The sequence below is a fragment of the Molothrus ater genome, chromosome 20 (assembly GCF_012460135.2).
Source record: "Molothrus ater isolate BHLD 08-10-18 breed brown headed cowbird chromosome 20, BPBGC_Mater_1.1, whole genome shotgun sequence".
Taxonomy (NCBI): Eukaryota; Metazoa; Chordata; class Aves; order Passeriformes; family Icteridae; genus Molothrus; species Molothrus ater.
The window spans coordinates 3,037,301-3,060,556 of record NC_050497.2 but is presented as its reverse complement, the minus strand read 5'-3'; the positions used below and the strand labels follow the sequence as shown (position 1 = coordinate 3,060,556).

Genomic DNA, 23,256 nt, shown 5'->3' with positions numbered 1-23,256 from the left:
CCCTCCATGTAGCTGCCAAAGTTGGTAGAATAAAATAAATCCACTTGTGAATCCAGCAAATTTCTGGATTCAAATCTCACACAGGTGGTTGGACCCTCAGGTTTTTTATAATAGCCTTGAACTGCTGCTGCATTTTCCATCTAAATTGGAGTCACCAAATCCTTGTGTGGCTGTGCTAGAACAGGCAGGGATGTGGGAGAAATGTGGGGTGGTCAGGGAAAATGAGGAGCCAGTTTTGACTGATCTTACACAGGGTCCTCTCACACACCCTCAGTGCATCAGGAGTGTAATGCCACCCTAATTTTATGTTGCCTCTTGCATTTTTGAAGGTTTTATCTTCAGTTTCCAGCTCAGGGTTCAGTTTCCCAGGGGGAGCTGCCCCTGTGGGATGCACTGCTGCCCTCTCCTCCCCACAGGGCTGCCCACTCTTGTCTTCAGCAGAAACCCTTCCAGCAAAGCCAGCCCAAGCCCAGCCACCTCTGTGCCTGCTAAAGGAACAACTTTGAGACTAAACAAGTGCCAGTGCTCTTGATGCTGTACTTTTTTGCCTGTTCCCAGAACAGGAAAGACCTGCTTGGCACCTGCTGATGCACAAGCAACTGGGAGTTGCAGAACAGTTCCAAACCTTCCTGCTTTGTTCCACGAGCAGCCCTGGAGCAGGCAGATAACAATTCTGACAGGGATTTACTGGGAAAGAGGGGATGATGGCAGTGGTGAGCATTGTAGCTGTGCTGCTGTGATGGAAACATGCTTATCTCCAGGATGCAGCATAGGCAGAGCCTGTTCAAATCATGTCTGGGGTGATTTAGAGGCAGTTCTTACCTAAATCAAGACTATTAATGTCATATGTAAATATAAATATTCGTGTTATATATAAATATAAATCAGTGCTTGCCTTACAGGCTTCTCTCCTTCCCAGAGGTGAGCAGAAAACAATGTTTTCACACCTGTAGTTAACCTGAGAGAATATTTACAAGCTAACATTTCTGCATCTATTTGAAAACATTTCTAATTGATTTTGCTCCTCTGGAAATGTATTTCTTTGTGAGGGATGTGTGAATTTGGAGACACGTAATGAATCCTGAGCAGATATTTGTGCTGAGCTGATGGATGGTGCTCCAGGACTTGCTCTCTCTTATTGAATGCAAGTGGAGCATGAAAGCAAGGAAGTCACCGAGGTGTGAAATGATGTGGCTTCCCACTAATGAGGAGATAATTCTGCATGTCAGAGAAATGCCCTGCCTGGTGCCTTGTGCCTGGCATCAGAAACACGTTGCCTGTGACCTCCACAGCTCTCAGATTTCCAGAATCTCGCTGTTCCACAGGACATATCCACAGATCATTCAGCATGTTGAAAGCCAGGCCTCTCCCCTTCCCATTCCTGGCAATGTCCTGTAAGAAATATTCTTTAAGTTCTTTCTCTCCTAGTTTTTAGGCAAGAATGTGTGTCCCCTCCACTTTCTCTGCCTGTATCACAATGGGTAACTCTTCCAAGCCTGTTTTTGGTAGGATATGAGGAGCTTTAGCATGTTTCTGCTGTGATTTCTCAGCCTGGGTTTGGATGTGTTTGTGATTTTTGGCATGAATTCCCTTCATGGCTTGTGTCAGGAGCATTCACTGATGGGTGTAGGAAGGACAAAGGACCTGTTTGGATACTGAGGGTTCCAATGTGATGTAAATGAGCAAAGTTCTTTGGAAGTAATCAAAGAGAACTGATTTCCATCAGCTGAGGATGTGCCAGCTCCCTGCTGGAAGCATTCCAGCTCATCTCTGGTTCTTACAGAGCTCAGGGTGCCTCTGTGAGAACCAGGCTGTGTGTGCTGCTGCTCCCTTTGCTCCAGGCCTGGTTTCAGTCTCCAAAACCAGGAGAACTCCTCTGCTTGCTTTGTTTTCAGAGCTCCCAATGCACAGCACACAGAGTGTGTTGGAGCAGGTGTTGTTGTTTGGGGGGTTATTACCAGGAATTTTTAGCACATTTTAGCACTTCTGGAGCATCAGTCAGTGAAACACCATTTGATCCTCCCAGCCCTGCTCCTCCCCAGCTCAGTTATTTAACATCCCCCAGCCCTGAGCCTCCTGCTCTGCTTTTATTCCCCCCTCACTCACCCAGCTCAGAATCACTGGGGCTCTTCATGACCTTAACATAACCCCCAGGACTTCCAGTAGTTCCACCATGTCCTGGGCAGCACGGGATGAGGTATTTGATCAGTTCCCTCCCACTCTGAAAGGCCTGTCCATTTTAAACAGAACACAGGGAATGTTTCTGCTGGGAAATCTTTGAGAAACAGAAGTTCCCAATCTCCCAGCTGCCACACAATTCCAGATTAACCTCAGTGGAAGTACCCAATGCCAGCTCTCTTGGTCCCTGGAAGCTCTACCTGCTACAGGTATTTGCCATGGATTCACAGCCACGTGTTCCTTTTCTGCTTCAAAATACAGAACTTCATTTCCATATGGCTTTGGTACAGACTTTAGGCTTTGTGAGTGAAGCTTTTCCTCCTGGCTGGTTTATTCTTCCTTTTGCATGGGATGAAACTCTTACAGCTATGGAATGAGAGCCTGGGGCGGTGCAGCATGGACAATGGAAGGTGATGCAGCATCAAATCTCTCTTTTCAAACTGCATGCAAAGAGAGATGTTGGTGCATCTGCTGCTGCTAAGGGATATGGAAACAGAGAAATGCTGCACGTGCTTGTCTGGGTTGTGCTCAAACACAGCAGGAGTTTGGCATGGAAGTGGTGATGTCAGAGAGAAAAACACTGTGATACCTTTCCAAAAACTCCCACCTCTTACCCTTGTCCCATCAATTCCATGAGGTGCCAGGGCTGAGTTCAGTAATGACCAAAGCACCAGGGTGGGAGCTCAGATCTGGGGACTGCACTTGTCCAGCCCTCAGAACCAAACTCCCAACACGAGGTAAACTACTTATGTAGAGACACAAAGATTATTTCACAGAGCCAGAACAGCCTCACCTCTCTATGGTTTGTTCTCTATGATTATGGTTTTGGTTTTGGGGTTTTTTTTGTTTGATTTTTTTAATAAGAAACAACATCCCTTGATCTTTACCATGGCACTGTGGTTGCTTTGTCGTCAGTTCTGGATGGCTGAGGATTTTGGAGCTGCCCAGCAATCCTGTTTGGTTCGTGATTCCACACAGAACCCTTTGGTCCCTGGAGAGCATGAGAGGTTGTTTGCTTTTCTGTCAGACATGCATGAGCAACAAATGGCAGGGAAAGGGGCTCTGCATCATGGAGGAGAATGCAACTGATCATTTGCAGAGAAATCAGAATTGCTTTCAACCTGTGATGGTTCCTGCATTACTTATTATAATCAGGCTTCTATTTTAAAGATTTAACGTCACTGTAACTTTAGTCTCACTTTCATTTTAAGGAAATGTATTTGTTTTATTTGTTTCTGTTGCCACCCACAGATTGTGATCTCTGATACAGCAGTTCCCTTGCTGTCCTGCTCTCTCTTTTCCAGATAACAGCCCTGTTTTGACAGAATTCATATTTTACCTCGATGAATCTCCTTTCTGTCCCTGATAAGGGAAGACTGCTCTGGATCAATGCATTTCTTTTATTGTTGTTGAACATTGTCATCATGTCATAAACAATCTCTTTCCTTCTAACAGGATGGGAAAAGCTCAACAGAACTTCTGCTCCTGAATAGTAGCAATTTACTGATTTGTTAATGAATTTTACTGAAGGTTAAAATGATCTATGAGTGCTCAACCTCTGAAAATCCAGCCCCAGCTGCCTGCCTAAGGCTTTGAGCGGTCATGCAAAAATCACTCTGGTTTTACAGGGAGAAACTCCATAGGAGTGATGCTGCTGAGCCTAAATTTCATTTATTCCAGGGCCCCCTTAACTTCTGCATTACAATATGCATAAAGTTGATGTCCACAATTGACAAATCAGATCCATTTCCCTGCATGCAGCATCTCTTATGAATTCTCAGTCATGCAGAATGGGATTATTCAGAGACACTCTGCGCTTACTGTAACACTTATGTGCAACAATTCAAATAAATCAGAAGGGTGCTAGAAAATCAGCAGAGGCCACAGGTCAGTGACAGAGCACACAGGAGTTTCCAGGTAGAAAAACCAAGCAGTGCTCTCTCATTTTCCCCTCTGACTGTTAATGTTAAGGAATCAGTTGTATTCCCTTTGTAACAAAGAACTTTCCATTCTTGCTGAGCAAATGGCCTCAGCTTTCAGATTTAACAGCAGCAGAGTTACCTCTGATGGCTCCCAGCTTCCTTGGCCACCCTTGTGGGGCTTTGCGAGAATCTGAATTTCTGTGAATGAAGATTTTGATTTTTAGACAAATATCACTAACTCTGAAAGTCCTGTCTCCACCCACAGAAAGGTTTTGGGGGTAGAATAATGAGCTAAAAGACAAATCCATTAAAGACATGCAGACATGGAGGCATTTTCCTCTTTGTTGTTTTGTATTAGAAATAGTTTAGAAGCATAAGCAGCATCCTTCAGGTGGATGCAACTAAAATCATAAATATCTGAATCCCAACTACTCTAAACTATCCCCTTTCCTGCCCTTACAACACAGTTACTTCAGAATGGCGCTGAAGTAAGGTTGTTTCACAACTCAGTGTATCACACTGAGTAAAGTTGTCACAGTAATACCTACTTATCTCATAGGGAGTTTAATTAATGCTGATAAAGCACTCACAGCTGTAAGATTCTCTATGAGCTGCTTTCTGTGGGCAGCCTCCCAATATTTGTTAATTATTACAATTCTTCTCTCACTGTTGTGTTTTGCCATGTCCCCAAAGAGACTTTATTGGAGTTATCTGAGGCAGCTGATAATGTAAATGCAGGGGGGCAGGGGGAGCATCTCTGTGGCCCTGATTAAATGTGAAATTCATTAACACAGAACCTCATTAAATAATCCGACATCAGCCCCGCTCTGCAACCCGAGTAACAGATTGCCTCTCTGTCCTTATCCAGAGGAGGAACCCGAGCTGGGGAAGCTGTCAGTGTCAGAGCCTGGCTGGGATGGTTTCCAGCTCACCTGGACAGCAGCAGACGGGGCCTTTGAGAGCTTTGTGCTGCAGGTGCAGGAGGCTGGCAGCCCTGAGGAGAGCCACAATGTCACAGTGCCGGGGACACTGAGCTCTGTGAATGTCACCGGCCTCAAGGCCAGCACTCCTTACACCATCACCCTGCAGGGGCTCACTCGGGGCTACAGGAGCAAGCCCCTTTCTCTTGACACCACCACAGGTACCTTCCCTGCAGCTCTTTCTGACAGAGATGTGAGCTCCTGGGAGTGCTGGCCTGGTCCTGCTGGCTGGGACAGCCTTGCATGAGCTCCTTAAAGCTTGGCTGAACATCTCTGCCATGGAAATGCCTCATGGCCAGGCTTCTCAATGCCCTGGTGCAGCCCTTCCCTGCCTGCTTTCCCCTTTTTGTGTTCCCTTTCCTCATTCACCTGGCTGACAATAACAGCAAAACCCAGCTGGATGTTGTAGCTGCCTGGGAAAGGCCAGGTTGCCTGGTAAAGTTATAAAAATCATTCCTCTATCAACCTGGTAATCAAAGCCTGGGAGTGTTCAGTTTTCACCCTTCAGAAGCTGCCTCTGAAATTCCGCAGTAGCTTCTGTGGGACAGCCTTGCATGGCCAGCCCTGAGCTCCTTAAAGCTTGGCTGAACATCTCTGCCATGGAAATGCCTCATGGCCAGGCTTCCCAGCCAGAGCTGCTCAATGCCCTGGTGCAGCCCTTCCCTGCCTGCTTTCCCCTTTTTGTGTTCCCTTTCCTCATTCACCTGGCTGACACTAACAGCAAAACCCAGCTGGATGTTGTACCTGCCTGGGAAAGGCCAGGTTGCTGGGTAAAGTTATAAAAATCATTCCTCTATCAGCCCAGATAATCAAAGCCTGGGAGTGTTCAGTTTTTACCCTTCAGAAGCTGCCTCTGAAATCCTGTGTGAATTCAGGCTCAGTAAAGTTGTGTGTACCTGACTCAGGACAAGGACAAACACCTTCCATATGTTCTCATATGGGAAAGGACACAAATTAATAGTTAATAAGACTAATAAAAGGCATTAAGCCATCTAAGATCATGAAACAATCTGGCCTGTAAAAGATATAGTGCAAAAAATCAAATTCAGCAGAACTACCCTGGCACAAAACTGGCCTGAAGGGAGGCAGGTGAGCTCTGTGATATCAGGAGCTTGCATGAAGCTCATCAGGGCCCCAAAATAATTTTCTGGCTCATCATGCGAAAGGCAACAGTTTGAAATAAGAGCTTATCACAGGCTTTGACCATGAGAGATAAATGTATATTTACATCTCTGCTGTGTGGCTCTCTGATCCTCCCAGGTGTCATGATAACTGTAATGAACAGTGTGAATTAATTGGCATTAAAGGGGCACCAGTGGCCTTTCCTTCAGATAATTTCTACAAGAAATTATTACAATTAGACAATTTCTGCTGCCTCTGGGCCCCCCTCAGCCCTTTGCAACCCCCTGTCTCTGTGAGATAGCCAGAGCTGGCTGGTGCCAGGCTGCCCCAAGCACATGGTACCCTGCCCAGAAAGGGATGAAAGCACCTGTGAGAACTAATCAGAATTAAAGCACGAAGTGCAGCAGAGCTTGCTTGTTTCTGTAGAGCTTAGAGCAGCCTGGCTTGGGCAGGAATGGCTGTGCTGGGTCCCAGGAAAATGCTGAGCTTTGAGAGTCCTCACCAGGAGCTGGGAGCAGATGCCCATGGAGAGCAGAGCAATGTGCTGGACAAAGAGACAAAGCAGGAAACACATCATGGGTGTCCTGCCTCAATATGCAATGTGCTCCCTTCCTTTACCCTGGTGAAAACAGCAGAAAATGCCCTGCTGAGGTTTTCCCTTCCCTTTCTGGGTCAAGCTCAGCAGCCAGCTTTTCAAAATCTTCCCTTCTGGGGACTTGCAATTGTTAAAAAATATCTGAACCTTCCTGTAACGCTGTGGGGATGTCTGCAGAGAGGAAAAAAACCCCAAGGCATCTCTCCCTGTTTTGCATTTTGGCTCCAGCTCCAAAATTACAAGCCAGCTTTCACAGACTTAAGATTTCACTGAAAGGGAAAGTAGAAGAGTAAACAAAACACAAGATTTTCTTTTGGATAAAGCAGCAGCTTTGGTTTTAGCTTCTCCTGAAACTGGAAGCTGTCTTTTCCAAATGCCCTGGGGGTATTCAAGACAGTCCTTTTGCATCTGCTTTCACGCTCAGACCTCAAAGACACGGCTGCTCCTGCAGGGAAAGGGAAATAACCATAGTTTTAAATGTTATTGTAATTTTTTTTCCTTATCTAACATTTTGCGACGCTTTCGTTTGATTTCCTCCCCTTAGCACCTGTCTGCTCATAACAAGCTTTTACTCACATGCCCTTCCCCAGCTGGCAGTGCTGCCAGCATGGCAGAGAGGAGCCTTTGAGAGCAGGAGGAGGTCGGGGGCCCTTCTGACGGGTGTTGTTTCCCTCCCCAGGAGAGCAGCCCGGCGTTGCTGAGCTCACGGTTTCCGACATTACCCCCGAAAGCTTCAACCTCTCCTGGACAGCCTCCAACGGCGACTTCGACGTCTTTACCATTGAAATTATTGATTCTAACAGGTTGCTGGAGCCCATGGAGTTCAACCTCTCAGGCAACTCAAGGACTGCTCATATCTCAGGGCTTTCTCCCAGCACTGATTTCATTGTCTACCTCTCCGGGATCTCTCGCGGGTTCCGCACACAGGCAATCAGTGCTGCAGCTACCACAGGTACACAAAACCTACCTCAGTGCTAACTCTGCTTTTTTGAACTCTTCCTTACAGGTTATGCCCCCTTCCCTGCCCTCAGCTACCCCACAGCCCACCCATTTCCCAACCTTCTGCCTTCCGAGGAAGACCGGCCGGGGACACTGTGAGCTGTGACTGTTGGAATTTGAGCCACCATCCCATCCAGCACAGCCAGGCAATCCCATCATGCTGGGATTTCATCCACACCATGAGTCTAGACATCAAGGTTGGGGCAGTTTCTGAGGCAGAAGAGAAGCAAAGCAAATATCCCAAGAAGCAAGTGGGAGATGATTCCTTACATTCACCTTTCAGCCTGTGTGTGCATCTGTCCCACAGCTCAGAGGGGACACAGTTTCTCTCAGAAAAGCTGATTTCTAGACACAGATTTACCCAAAAGATGTCAGGCACATTTCAGTCTGTGCCAGCACAATCTTGCAAGGCACATTCACTGCTTGAATTCCACTTCAATTATTCAGGTTGTGTTGGGTGAGAGATTGAAAAGTCCATTTGAGTTGATGTCAGAGAAGGGAATAGGCAGGCACTGAGTTGTTGGCATGTTGAACATTTCAAGGTTTTACAGTTGACAGCTTTCCCAGAAAAGACAGGGAAGTCAAATGTTCAGGATGAGAGTGGGAAGTGAGGACTGGACTACAGAAACAGAACATTGTTATTGTAGGCAGATAATGGCTCATGTTATGATTGTTAAATACCTCCACCAAATTTTGCCCCTCTAGGAAAAGTTGCTGTAGTGATTTGTCATAGGAATGGAGTAAATGTGGTCAGTGAAAGCAAAATATCAAATCTCAGCTATCAGATAATATAATATCAATTTCCAGCAGCAACAGAATGTGAATATCCTCATGTGATGAGGGGTGGCAGGGTCAGGGTGGCAGCAGGGGTATGGGAAACATAGAGAAACACAAGGCTGGGTCACCCTTATGACCCGTGGTCATGTGAATTCAAACTTCTCTATTAATTTATTTTATTGCTTTGGCTTTTAATAACTGTGATACATTTCCATTTGTTTTTTCTTCCCATAGTAGAAGAACTTCTCCTTAGCAAACTCAGTGTATCAAACGCTACCTCAGCCAGCCTGTCACTCACCTGGGAGGCACAGGACAAGGCCTTTGACCACTTTATTCTGGAAGTCAGGAACTCTGACTTCCCCTTGGACTCCCTGGTGCTCACAGTGCCAGGGGACTCCCGGCACTCTGTAGTGAGCAACCTCAAAGCTGCCACTAATTACACAGTCCAGCTCCATGGGGTAATTGATGGGCAAGGTGGGCAGACCTTGACAGCCATGGCAACCACAGGTATTTCACTGTTTCACCTTCCAGGTTTGCTTTTTATTCTCCTGTCTCTTGCTGTCCAGCACACTGCTCTAAAACGTGGCTCCAACTCATCGTCATTCCCTTGGGGAATTATAGTATGGATCCTTCCAACCATGAGGGGAGGCTGAAATGTACTGAGAGGGCTTGGAAAAAGATCTGTGGCAATGGAAAAGGCTGAAAAAGTGCCCCCAGCATTAAGAGAGGCAGTAGTAAACCATGATGGTTTCCTTATATATACACACCCCTCTGCAAGTTCAGTGTATATATAATTGCCTTGCTCCAGATGGTTGATGTGTTTCACTCAGCATCTTTGTGCTTGATCTTGAATGAAGTTGTTCATCCCACCCTCAGTTTCTTTGCTGGGGGTGGGAGAGAGGCCTTCATGTGGTTCTCAGCCTGGAGAGGCTCCTGCATGTCAGTTTTGTCCTCCTTAAACCCAAATGTCTCCCAAGGCATTTGCATCTCTGGTGGGCGTTCCGTGCCGCATGTGAAATGATCAACCCAAACTGCATGGAATGGTCTGGTCACCTTCTGCTGGTTCTCATATTTTCTCTGCCCAGGATTTTTATGTTCTCAGCACAGAGCAGGGCTCAAAAAACAAATTCCCCCCTTCTTGGTGGTCAGCCCACCACTCTGTCCCTTGCATTGCTCCCTTTGAGTCTCCACAGCCTGTCTTGTTTCCCTGGGTGGTGGTGGTGATTCCAGGATGGCAGGAGATCACTAAGACTTGCCTGAGGATGTGATTCCAGCTCATTTTGCATGTAACATTCCTGGGAGTCAGGCTGTCATGACGGGAATGTGCCTGACCATGGATGCAGGTGGCATGTGAAGGAATGTGGCCATGCCAGGTTGAGGTTGGAAAGGCCCAGTTTGCCCTCTCTGAGCTGCATGTGAGGCTGAGGGCTCAGTTTTCCTGGGTTTTCCACCCAAGCCTCTTTGCTTTGTGGATATTTTCTTCTCTCCTTGCCTGTCTTCAAGAGCACCATGGTTGTACCTTCCCTGCTGGCCATGAAGGCATCCATGGTCACTGGTTGATAGCATGACATCTGTGACATCTGTGTCCTTAATCGGGGCCACTTCCATTCACCTCTTCCCAGACAGTTCCAGAGAAGGAGGTGGATTATTATTTAAAAGTCTTGCAATGAGGGACATGAGTAAAAGTTGGAACATCTTGCAGCAGTAGTTGTTTTTACCAAAGAAAAAGATTTCACTCTTTCACCACTCTCTGTCAGTGGGATCCTCTCTCTGACTTTTCTCCCAGCATGGATCACTCTTCCATCATTATTTTTCTGTGTCTCACTGGCTACATTTCCCAAGTTGTTCTTGGTTCCTACACAATTGACAACATAAAAATTAGAAAATCAGCCCAGAGAGCAAGCACAGGATTCTCTGACCCTCTGACTGCTGGGTCATGTTTGTTCTCTCTCTGGGCTTTAATGAAACTTTAATGATTTTTGTGCTAAGTGTAAGTTTAAAAAGAGAATGAGTAAGGAGCTCTCCCTCTCCTGAAGGACAAGTTTCTCTCCTGGCAAGGCAAGGATGTGAATTTGAATTTTCTCCAGCAGAAAAGGAACGTTTTGGCTTCTTAAGGAGGTGCCCTGACCACTGAACAGTGAGGAAGGAGAGCAAGAGCAGGGTTGTGGGGTTTATGGTTTATTAGACATTCTCTGATTGTGCCTAATCAGAGGATGAGGAACATCTTATCTGTGGAGTCCAGGGAGGTTTTGGCCTGAGATTAGTGCTGAGATAATCCCTGAAATCCCTCATAAACCTCTGAGTCAAAAAACAGAAGTATCTACAACTCCAGGCAACAGAAACACCAAACAGAACCTGGACAGTGATTTCAAGGATTCCTGCCTGAATCCAGCTTTCTCTATTTTGGAATTGCTGTGGGTCTGTATTGCCATCAAATTCCCAGTGTGGAATTCCCACAATTTGCATGTGCATGTTGTTGGTGCTTCTGTAAACCAGGCCCAGATATCATTCGACAAGTTGAATTTATTTTAAAAAATTTAATGAAAAAATATAAAAGTCAGCACTAATTTCAGTGGCTTCTTTCCAAAACCTGAGAAAACAGCTCTTGCAACACTGCTTTTTTAAAAAATAATATTTTTTTTTATTCAACCACAGCAAAACAAGGCTAAACCATTATTTCTGAGCACCTCCAACCCCCCCTGTGCTGATTCCCCACCCCCTTGAGTAAAGCTGCCTGCTCACCTGTGTTCCTTTCTCCCCCAGAGGCTGAGCCACAGCTGGGCACCCTCGCCCTCACAAACGTTACCCCTGACAGCTTCAACCTGTCCTGGACCACCCGAGCTGGGCCCTTTGCCACGTTTGTTATCAAAATCCAAGATTCCCTGGCGGCACAGGAGGCCCAGGAGCTGACGGTGCCGGGGGGCACCCGCAGCGCCCACATCTCAGGGCTCACAGACCACACTGCCTATGACATTCACATTCAGGGCACCACCAGGGCAGGGGTCCACACAGAGCCCCTCACTGCTTTTGTCACCACAGGTACCTGCTCCAAGCTTTGGAGTCCCTTTCTTGGCTCAGGGAAACGCGTGTCCCAAAAAGCATCTCCCCAGCATGAAGTGTCTTGCCAGCAGCAATGGGTTTGTTTGAAAACCTGCTGCAAGGAGGGGTCAGAACAGGAATGTTGACCTTAAAAAAATTCCTAGGAGCAGGATTAGTTTAAAGGGAGTTAAAAGGTCAGGTTGGATGGGGCTCTGAGCAAGCTGGGATAGTGGAAATTGTCCCTGCCCATGGAACTGGATGAATTTAAGGTACCTTCCAACCCAAATTAATCTGTGATTCCATGATTCTGTCATTAAGACCCCTCTGGAGCCTTTCTTCCATGTCTAATAATCTTTTATAACTCCTGAAGTTTGAGGGAGAACTTTGCCTGCTGTTTAGACATGACTGGCCCATGGAACACCTCCTGTCCCAGGATGTTCCCTTCCAGAGACCTACCCAAAATGTGAATCTTGGGGATTGCTTCATTAGAAGCAAATAAGATGCAAAAAATATCTCTAAAATGAGTACTCAAATGTGTAAATATTAATAGATAAGGAATTCCGAATGATAGCTCTTCAGGGGGGATTTTTTATGGCAAGTTCTAACAAAATCCATTTCAGTGTTTGTGAAATGTCAAAAGCAAACCCAAAGCCCTTTTCAGGAGAAGGTTCAGCCTTTAACTAACTGGTGTTTTCTGAAGTGAGTGGAGTTTTGAGTGGTTGGAAGATTGGCTGAATCAGCTCCTGAGCCAACAGATCAAGGCTGGACAAATCCAGTGCAGAAATACAAGCAGTGCCTGGGCTCCAGGATCAAGGCCAGGGCTTAGCAGAGCCACCTGATCTTCCTACTTGACTTGTCAGATTTGAACCTTGTGGCCTTTTTTTTTTTTTTTATGAGACTTAGTGGATAAATTTTGAAGTGTTTTCCACATCTTTTCACTTTGACAAATGTCACACTGATGTGGAAAAGGAGCCCTCAGTGGAATTTAAGTTGTCAACAGAGCCCAGCAACAGCTGATTCGCACTAGCTGTGACCCTGATTGATTCATGTTCCTGTTCTGGCTCCTCTGACCCCTCCAGCACTGAAAACTAACACTGGAGATATTCACATGCAATAGGTAAAGAAGCAAAATACAGCAGCTGTGAATGCCCAAACCGAGCTTGTCCCTAAATCACTGATGGTGGAGGGAAGTAGAAATAAGTAAAAAAGTAAAAGAATTGAAAGCTTTATGTGCAGCATTTCTAAAGCAGTTTTGGTTATAATTTTCTTACAGTGCAAGGGTAGCAGCAGAGATTTCCTTACAGAGGGAGCTCGGGAGGGGTTCCAGTGGATCTTGCGAAAGGAGGTGCTCAGACATCCTTGAGAAAAATTCAAAATTGAGCTCCATTGAAAATCCTCATCTTGTGGTCCTGACTGTTAGATCCACACTAGGGGGCAAAATGTGATTTTTGTTTGATGGAATCTGTGACACTTTCTAATTTGCAATGTTTTTCACTTTTTTTTTCTTTTTTTTTCTTTTTTTTTTTTTGTGTGTGTGTGTGTTTTTGCACCTTCCCTTCTTTTAGAGGCAATGCCCCCACTGGAAAACCTTACAGTGTCAGATATGAACCCCTATGGGTTCACAGTGTCCTGGATGGCATCGGAGAATGCCTTTGACAACTTTCTAGTAGTCGTGGTGGATTCTGGCAAGCTGCTGGACCCACAGGAGTTCCTCCTTTCGGGAGCCCAGAGGGAGCTGAAGCTTAAAGGCCTAATTACTGGCATTGGCTATGAGGTTTTGCTTTATGGGTTTGCCAAGGGGCACCAAACAAAGCCCCTGAGCGCTCTGGCTGTTACAGGTATTTCAATGTGAGCAAATTTTGTTCCCTTCCACCCTCTTCTCTCTCACTTTCCTTCTCACATGGAAGATGTTTCGTGCAAACCTTGGCTTTTGCATCCTTCTCTGCATCGTGGCTCCACGTAACTCCATCGTGACCAGTGGAATTCTGTTCCCTTTAACTGGATGCTTCCCTCTGAGGGATCCTGTGGAGGAGCATGTGGGGGCCTGAGGGGTGAAAGTTCCTTCTGGTCTTGCAGGTACCTCTAACAAAGTCTTGAAAGAAGAATGGCTGCATGCAGAGCTCGTCTTGTTAACAGCTGGGCACATCAGCATTCTCCAACAGCAGCATCCTCCCACGTTCCAGCCACCAGGACCTTCAGGAAGAGCCATGGACTTCTTCCCATGGCCTCCTCTCTTTCCCTCTCTGTGTGGTTCCACCCACAGTGGGATCATTGCCACCCCAAAGTTGGCACCTCTCTCCTCAAACCAGCTCACGCTTCCAACCCCATCAGAGCTGCTGTGTTCCAGCAGCACTTGAGCTTTCTTGGGAAAGGATTGCAGGCTGATTCTCCAGCCCCAGAACCATCAGCTCTCTTCTGAACATTCCTGGCTGGGCAGCAGTGAAGCTGGGAAGGGGAATTTGGTGGGAGGTTTGAGAGGAAATAAATAGGATTGGCTGTGTGTGGAAGGAAGAACTGCATATGGTGGGAGGTTTGAAAGGAAATAAATAGGATTGGCTGTGTGTGGAAGGAAGAACTGCATATGGTGGGAGGTTTGAAAGGAAATAAATAGGATTGGCTGTGTGTGGAAGGAAGGATTGCACTGGAGGTGGGAGGTTTGAGAAGAAATAAATAGGAATGGCTCTGTTTGTGGAAGGAAGGATTGCACTGGAGGCGGGAGGTTTGAGGGGAAATAAATAGGATTGGCTGTGTGTGGAAGGAAGGATTTCACTGGAGGCAGGAGGTTTGAGAAGAAATAAATAGGAATGGCTGTGTGTGGAAGGAAGGATTGCACTGGAGGTGGGAGGTTTGAGAAGAAATAAATAGGAATGGCTGTGTGTGGAAGGAAGGATTGCACTGGAGGTGCTGTAGGACATAACCACTCCAGCAGCATTTCTCTAGCTAATGGTGCCTGACCATATGAGTTAGAGGTGTTTTGCAGGTAATTAATAACTTACAGCCCTTGGGATCCTTTTGAATGGGTTCATTAACCAAAGGCAGCAGCTCTTGCATTTAGATTGAAGGGTGCTGTTGAAGAGAGGAATTTTCATGGTTCCCCTTTGCTGTTTAAGAGCACAGTAAAGGATTCATCAGATCAGAATCATCACAGATGCCAGAAGTGCATGAAATAAGGGGTTTGCATGGAGAAAAAGAATTTTCAGTGGCTTCTATGTTGTCCTCCTAGCAGAGAGAGGTCTGACAACGTTCCAGACATGCAGTTCTGTAACAAGATCTTGTTTTTGTTTGCCATAAATGTGTCACACATGTAGGGAGGGATAAATGCCCAGGAAACTCACCTTTAGCATGTGTAACTCTGCATGTGGGAGACAAACCTGTGTGTCCATGCAGTGGTTTGCTGTTCAAGAGTGAAAGTTAGAATGGGCCTGCACACACTCACATTTATCCTCTTCTGTATAACACTAATATTTTATTTTGTTTTTTTTAATAGCTGGCAGATTGTTCCCCTTGCTTTGAACTGTGGTTGGATTCTTGCCGTGTGCTACAGCCAGACCTCAGGCAGGTCTCTGATCAACTGATTTAAAAATCTTTTTTTTTTTTTTCCCCACTGCTATCTTCTCCTTTTTTAGAAGCAGAACCCGAGGTCGACAACCTCCTGGTTTCAGACGCAACCCCGGATGGATTCCGGCTCTCCTGGACTGCAGATGAAGGGGTTTTCAACAGCTTTGTTCTAAAAATCAGGGACACCAAAAGGAAATCTGACCCACTGGAGCTGATAGTGCCAGGCCATGAGCGCACCCAGGACATAACAGGGCTGAAAGAGGGCACTGAATATGAGATTGAGCTCTATGGAATTAGCAGTGGACAGCGTTCCCAGCCTGTAAACACAGTAGCATCCACAGGTATTGTCTTTGCAGAGGGAAAAGGGTGACATTCCCTGCTCCTCTTCACAGCCAGCTGGTGCTGTTCCAGAGGTGTCCTGAAGTGTCTCCTGCATGTCCCTTGTCCAAGTCACTCTTTCAGTGTGGTGTGGTTGTTTGTAACCAGTCCCAGCTTCCCAAGCTTCATCACTGTCTATTTAATATGGTTTAATTAAATTACTTTAATGGTCAGGAATTAGGCAGCAGAGTGTGGCAATTAAAACAGTGTCTTTGAGGGCCAAGAAATATTGTCTGTGCATCAGGCCTTTTCAGTGATTTTCTGTGACTAATTACATCTCAGCTCTGCACAACAGTTTACCTCCCAAGGAAAGAGTTATGACAAAATGAATTTACCAGGGCCATTGAGAAGTTTATTTATGGCTTGATCAGCAAAGGCCTAAGCACCATTAATTTAGACTGATCTTACCAGGAGCAACATGTGCTGGGTAATTCAAATTGACTTGAGCTTCTTTGCAAAATCAAAGCTTTGATTTAGGTTCATAATTGAAGCGTTTCATTTTGGCGCTTTTGAATGAAGCGTTTCAATCTTTTTTTTCCACACCAAAATCGTGGTTTCATTCTGAAACACATTCAAACCTGAAGCATATGATGCAAAGTCTCATGAGCTAAATTTGGTCTTTAAAAAATGTTGAGCTTGTGAAAATGTGGTAATTTGAAATCAAATTAATTATGGGAGGAAAGGAAAAGGATGAGACAGGAGAGATCTCCCCGGGGCTGCAGCTCCTCCCGAGGGGCAGCTCCCATCTCTGCTCTGGGCCAGGGACAGGAGCCAGGGCACGGCTGGGGCTGGGCCAGGGCAGCTCAGGCTGAGCTCAGGGCAAGGTTCTTCCCCCAGAGGGTGCTGGCACTGCCCAGGCTCCCCAGGGAATGGGCACGGCCCCGAGGCTGCCAGAGCTCCAGGAGCCTTTGGGCAGCGCTGCCAGGGATGCCCAGGCTGGGGCTGCTGGGGGGGCTGGGCAGGGACAGGGGCTGGGCTGGGGGATCCCTTCAGTCCCTCCCAGCTCAGGACATTCTGTGCTGCTCTGATTCCCTCAGTCCATGCAGCACCAGTTGAGTTTCCCATCCCTTTTCAGCAAGGGCAGCCCCTGTCCCCCACAGGCAGTGATTGAACCCCAGGCTGTGCTCCTGTTCCTCCCTGCCAGCACTGGGGCACCAGGGTGGGGTTGTTGGGGGTCTGTGCAGGGACAGGGGCTGGGCTGGGTGATCCTGGTGGGTCCCTCCCAGCTCAGGATATGATTCTAAAGCTCCATGAGTGAGCAAAGCAGCAGGAATGCCCAAAGGAGGCATTTGCCAGGCAGCAACACCTCGGTGTTGAACAGCTTCTCCTCCTCTTCTTCCTCATCCTCCACCCTGCTGCCTGTGGGCTCAGCTGCACTCCTGCCATCCCATCCCTGCCATAAACAGCCATAAACTCACCATCCCCCAGACACTTCCATGAAGCAGAACCTGCACCAGCAGCCCCCCTTGGCCAGCACTACCCCCTGAACCTGACCAATAAATGAACTTAAGCTTCTTCGGCCAGTTTTCAAGCCCATCCTTCCTAGGAATCCCACTAATCCTCATCTCAATAACATTCCCAGCTCTCTTACTACCCTCCCTAGACAACTGATGAATTACTAACCAACTCAAAACCCTCCAGGCATGGTTTATCAACCTAGTCACAAAACAACTAATAATACCCCTAGACAAAAAAGGACACAAATGAGCCCTAAGCAGTGGACTCCTAATGGAGAGGGGTGTTTAAAGCCCCCTGCATTTCTCAGCAGCAGTTCCCCATCCTCAGTGACTCCAGGATATTTATGGAAGTCACTGAGAGTTGTCATTTTCCTCATGATAATGTCCCTGTGCAGCCCTTGCAGGGAGATTTAGCACTTGTCACCTACTGGAGCCAATAGCCCAAGAGATGTTTGTCAGCTGTAAATAGCCCATGAATAATGGACAATAAAGCCACAAAAACCCAGCTAAATAATTTGGGCTGCAGGTTACACCACATTGGGTGGGTGGCTGCCAAAGCAGACAACTAATTTCTTTTTTAGGAGTGGATTATTGCACAAACATATGGATATTTATAGCATTTCCAATGTGGTTGCAAGGAAATATTTCTATTCCTGAAGATGGAATTTATCCACTGCTGCTCTCAGAGTTGGTGTCTTTTAGAATTTTATCTGTAAAATCTGTTAAGGTGCAATTTAACCCCCACAGGGAGATCACAACACATCTATGGTCCAATTAATATCCTTGTGGGAAGTGTGAGTCTCATGCTGCTCCTTTCCTCTTCTTCCAGTGCTGTTTTGCCACGCTGTGACAGCATTTTTTTTTTCCCTGAGCTGATCACAAAACACTTCACATGCTCTTGATTTGTGATTAATGCAACCTGCTGCTTCCTGTTGAGTGGGAGAAGAAAGCCAGGGAACATCCTCCTCCAGCCTGCTAGGAGTGAAAGAACAATTAGCAAAAAAATCCCTAAAAAACAGCCTGCCTCAGGTACCTTGGGTGCTTTAGCTGCCTCTCAGGAGAGCTCCCTCTCTCTCATGCACCTCTTGGAGGATGATGCTGGAGGTTAAAGATAATTCACCTGGGCCTGCCCCACAGATGCCCTGAGGTTCTCTGTGAGTGCCAGGTCAGGATCTCACTGGCTGCTTTCCATGCCTGCTTCATTCTGGCTTTCAGGTAGCCCAAGAAGATGATTTAATTCATTTCTTTTTCATTTCCCCGTGCTCCAAGGTGCAAATCTCTCCCATCTCTGGGACTCATTCCAGGACAGATGCTCTGATGGTCCATTATATTTCCTGCCAGGTTCTCTCCCAGGAAAGCTGCAGCTGGGGGACTTGGGGATGTGGAAAATTCACATCAAAGCTCTTCTTCTTACTGCTCTTTGTCATGCAGCTCACCTGGTGCAGAAAACAGGCCTGAGGCCCATGGAAATGTGCACAGCAGAGTCCAAGTGGGACAGATTGGGGATTTTATTTTCTGGGAAAGGCTGAAATTCTCCATGTGTATGCAAACCAAGTGCTGGTCCATCTGTTTGGTCTCCAAAATCACCACTTCCCTTTTTCTTCAGCTTCTCAGGCCACCTATAATGTAAAGCAAAACCAATCTAATTTTAATTTCTCTATCTTTCCTACCTCTTCTTTATTTCCTCTGATTTCCTTCAGCCTGTACCCAAACCAGCAGCACCTTTTTGTGCCACGTAGCTTTTCCAACCCCACCTCTCTTTCTTTCTTATCTGTAATTCTTTTCTTCCCTTGGCTTGTCCACGTGAGCAAACCCCACCAACACAACACTTCTAGTGAGCTCCAGAGACATAATTTACATTTCTCTTGAGAGCTCAGTTGTTTTTCTTTCCTTGCCTTTCAGTTGATTTAGTGCCCTGCTGCTTTGGGGACACATGGAACAAACAGCCTCTGACTCCTTTGCTGCACAAATGTTCTTTCCAAGCTATTTCAAGCCCTGTCCCTATTTTTTTCCCCTCCTCTTGCCCCCCTTTCCCTGCTCTCAGCCTGTCTCCACTCCTCTTCATGGGGCTGATGTTTGGGATCTCTCCTCTTTGTACTCATGGCCTGCTCTGTGTGTGCTGTTTATTTTTTAATACCTCAGGGTTGTTTTGGTTACAGCCAAAGAAAAGCTGGAAAAATTGGAAATGGGATGCTCAATGTAAACCTGGAAGTGGCAGCTCTCTTTACCACATCCTTCCAAAGCCCTTTCCATGCTTGTTCTGCAGGATATTAATTAAGCCTCCAACTGGAATGTTTCAGATATATGTTGGGTTTAAGTTTGGGTTATTTTTGGTAAAATCTGGGCCTTGTTTGCCCAGCTTACTGATTTAATTTATGTGAGCAAGTGCAATGCTCAGGTTTTGACAGGGAAAGGCTGAGTTTTGTGACAAAGAGCTGCAGGTGCCTTCCCCATGACGGCTGTACTTGGATGTTCTCTGGATGGATGTGCTTGAAAGAAAAATCATGAGCTCAGAGAGAGATTCCAGGAGGAAAATCGTGTTGCTTCTGGTTTAAAGCCAACAGAAGTTCCAGGAGTGAGTCCTTGAGCAGAGCCTTGAGGAGCTCCCACACCTGATCCGGGTCTCCTTGGAGCACCCTGCATGAGGAACTTTATGCTCAGGAAGAGAGATCTGTCCATGGCTGTCACTGCTGTGTGTCACAGAGGGCTCTGGGGCTCAGTGGAAGGTTAGAAATCCTCCAAGTGAAACTGGGATAGAAAAAAAATCTTAAATGCAGCATACCATGGATAGCAGAATGTCATTGGGCATGTTCCTCCTGCTTTTCTGCAGCACTGAAACCTCTGTTATTTTTTTATGTAGAAACATGTTGGTTATTTTTAACCTCTGCAATACTGGACTGGTCTTAAAAAAAAGGAAAATTTGGACCAAATAGGTTGTTTCTGTAATAAAACCCTTCAGTTTTGTACCCCCTGCATTAATGTTGTTCACAGCAGAACACTGACAGCACCAGCTCGTGCTTTAGGGTGATAAAACAAATCAATTTTCCAGCACTAAGGACTAACAAACAAACAATTCACCTTTTCCTCCTGTGTGCTGTGTTCTCTGTTCTCCCCTGACAGTGGTTGGCTCTCCCAAGGGAATTTCCTTCTCTGACATCACAGAAAATGCTGCCACAGTCAGCTGGACCCCCCCTCGCTCCCGCGTGGAAAACTTCCGGATCTCCTACGTCCCTGTCACAGGAGGTGAGCTGGGGGCCAGGGACAGCAGGAAGGGTTTGCTGGGCTGCCAGCCCTCCTTCAGGGCATCCCCCAGGTGATCTTGCACAGATCATCTCTTTTTCTTCCTCAGGAATGAGGGAGTGCAGCCAACCTCTGTCTGGACACGGTGCGCACATCCCATGGGCAGGGCTCAGAGGTGGACGCTGGAGTGGTTGTGCTCCTAAGAAGTCTCTGTCTGAACCTCCTCAGCAGGGATTAGTTTCCAAATTGTCATTATTTTGTAGGCACTTCATGAGCTGAGCACACTGGAAAAGATGGCCCTTGGAAACAATAATCAGAATCCATGGTTATAACAAGTTTTCAAGGCAGTGTTTTACTCAGTGCTCCCCAACGTTGTCTCATTCTGCTTCAGTGTCCAACTTCAAAAGCTTCCTCTACTTCAACAGATTTTTAACCTAATTTACGGGCATCTCTGAAGGGAGAAAGCTAAAGGACAAACACTAAGACATCAGCACCAAAAAGCTGCTGCTGTTGACTGAGACAAGGAAAGATTTAGATCTTTAGAAAATATAGCCTGGAAGCACACATGCAGCTTTAAATACAGTGGTCCCACAGAAGAACAGGAATCCAGTCATAAAGTTAGGCACTTGTCTAAGTGCTTTCCTGGAATAAACCCAGAATTTGCAGTAAATATGGGTGCTAAGTCCTCAGCCACACACAGAGCATCTTTTAAAATAAAATATACTGTATCTTTATTCTAATAAGGGGGATAAAGGAGAATCTTCCAGCCCTCACCATAAACAAGGCAGATCTAAACTGCAAGTCCTGTCCTCAAGGTGTTTGTACTCCCATGTAGAGACTGCTGGGGTTTCTGCTTACACCTTGCCTGGGAAACTGTATTTTTCTGAACAGAAATGACAGAATGGTTTGCATAGGAAAGGACCTTAAAGCTGATCTCATTCCAAATCCCTGTCACAGACAGGGACACTTCCACTAAAAATGTTAATTTTCCTTACTGAATACAAACCAATGGTTTAGATTTAGGTGTTATGGCTACAATATTTGACACCAGTGGTTGTAACTAACTGGGAAAATTCCTCTCCTGTTGTAGAAGCACATCCATGGTGGCCAAAATATCTTTAACTTGAACAACACCTTCAAGCATTTCCTGGGGTATTGTGTCACTCATCCCTTGGCATTTGGCCTCCTCCTAGGTACTCCAAATGTTGTCACAGTCGAAGGGAGCAAGACAAGGACCAAGCTGGTGAAGCTGGTCCCGGGTGTGGACTACAATGTCAGCGTCATCTCTGTGAAAGGCTTTGAAGAAAGCGAGCCCGTCTCTGGCATCCTGAAAACAGGTAATAATATAAAAGCAAGAAATAGCAGCTCTTTAAATGGCTCATCTGACTCAGGGACTGGAGCTGCAGACCCACCAAGATCCCATTTTTGCTGCCCACACAAAGTGTTGGAAGCTCTTTGTCCCCCCTCCTTCTTTGTCTTTGGATTTTACATGAAGATGGAACTTGTAAATTTGGTCAGGCTCCCATTAGCTAAATGCTAAATAAACCTGTGAGATGGAGACAATCCATGTATTTACAGTTCTAATTCACCAGAAAATAAAATCAGAAGTTTGTTTGCTTCTTTTTTTAATTAATGCTGGTTTTGAGATGAGAGAGCAAAGAGCCAGCTCAGCTGAGCAGTTCAGGCCAGTTTCTGTTGTGGACTTCACATGTCCCAGGCTCCAGACTGTCCTAAGCATAAAAACATTCTCTTCGATTTTCTCTCAGTATTTTTCTCAGTATTCTGTCTCCTGATTTTTTCTTTAAATATCCCTGCAGGAAATGAGGGCTCACTCTGCTCCTGCTGACCCCTCCTTGTATTCTTTTGGGGGCTAACAAACATTCAGAGAGCTGAGGCAAAGAACAAGATGATGAGTACTGATAATGACAGGAGATTTATAGCCCATTCCAGCTGCTCTGGAGGCAAAGATCCCATCTTAATTCAGAGAGAGCATAAACCTGTGTGAAAAGTGGAGTCCTGAGAGGAGGCAAAGCAGGACATGGGGGGATTTTGGATGCCTGGCTGGTTGTGGGATTGGTTTGTTCCAAACATGCTGCTGGAAGGTCACAGTAGCCATCAGCTGCTGTCATTTTTGTTATTTTCCCCAGCTCTGTCTCCTGAAATTGTTCTAAAAAACAACCCAGATTTGAGGGTGTTGAGAGAAATATGTCAGCTTTGACAGAGCTGTTGAGATCGATGGTATCGAGAGTGATCTGAGAACATGGTTAGCTCTGTTTGTTCCCAGAATTTCATCTCTTCCAGCACTGACCTCCCTTTCCAGGGGAGGTTTTAGTGTCTCTTCATAGGCACTGACATCTTTCCTGCAGAACTCCACTATTCCAAAGGGAGCCATAAAAGCTGTGCTGAGTTTTGGGCATTTTCTCTCATGAATTTACAGCAGAGCATTGCACGGAGCTGAGAGTGTTTGTCAAATTCCTTCAATCTGTTTTTGTCAAATTCCTTCAATCTGTTTTTCTTCCAGCTCTGGACAGCCCATCAGGCCTGGTAGTGGTGAACATCACAGACTCTGAGGCTCTGGCAACCTGGCAGCCAGCAATTGCTGCTGTGGATAACTACGTGGTGTCCTACTCTTCTGAGAAAGGTGAGAGGAGCTGGGAACGGTTTGAGGAGCTGAAGGGTTAAAGCTCTCAAGAGGTGCTGATTGTAACGCCAGGAAAATCACAGAATATTCAGAGTTGGAGGGACCCATTAGGATCATCCAGTGCCACCCCTGTCCCTGCCCAGAGCCCCCAGCAACCCCAGCCTGGGCATCCCTGGCAGCGCTGCCCAAAGGCTCCTGGAGCTCTGGCAGCCTCGGGGCTGTTATTTGGAGAAGGGGCTTTGCTGGAAGCATTTAAAAATTGATGGTTTAAATTCAGCACTCTCGATTCAGCTGTGAGCAGACCCAGGGGAGATTCCTGGGAAGCAGAGGCGGTGTTATAATCCCTGTGAACACTAGAGAGAGCTCACAG

At 46.3% G+C, this 23,256-nt stretch overlaps 1 protein-coding gene across 4 annotated transcripts in view; it reads left to right on the top strand.

Annotated features, from left to right (window-relative positions):
• The window catches only part of TNC (tenascin C), a 51,930-nt gene that overhangs the window by 14,540 nt on the left and 14,134 nt on the right, over window positions 1–23,256 (top strand). The window contains exons 10-18 of one of the 4 annotated variants that reach the window (XM_036394155.2): window positions 4,969–5,241; window positions 7,477–7,749; window positions 8,808–9,080; window positions 11,337–11,612; window positions 13,178–13,450; window positions 15,239–15,511; window positions 20,126–20,248; window positions 21,439–21,582; window positions 22,767–22,886. In XM_036394155.2, coding sequence (XP_036250048.1) covers window positions 4,969–5,241; window positions 7,477–7,749; window positions 8,808–9,080; window positions 11,337–11,612; window positions 13,178–13,450; window positions 15,239–15,511; window positions 20,126–20,248; window positions 21,439–21,582; window positions 22,767–22,886 — 2,028 coding nt within the window. The remainder of the gene's footprint in view (window positions 1–4,968; window positions 5,242–7,476; window positions 7,750–8,807; window positions 9,081–11,336; window positions 11,613–13,177; window positions 13,451–15,238; window positions 15,512–20,125; window positions 20,249–21,438; window positions 21,583–22,766; window positions 22,887–23,256) is intronic. The other 3 variants (XM_036394153.2, XM_036394154.2, XM_054516978.1) reach the window with 3 other exon arrangements.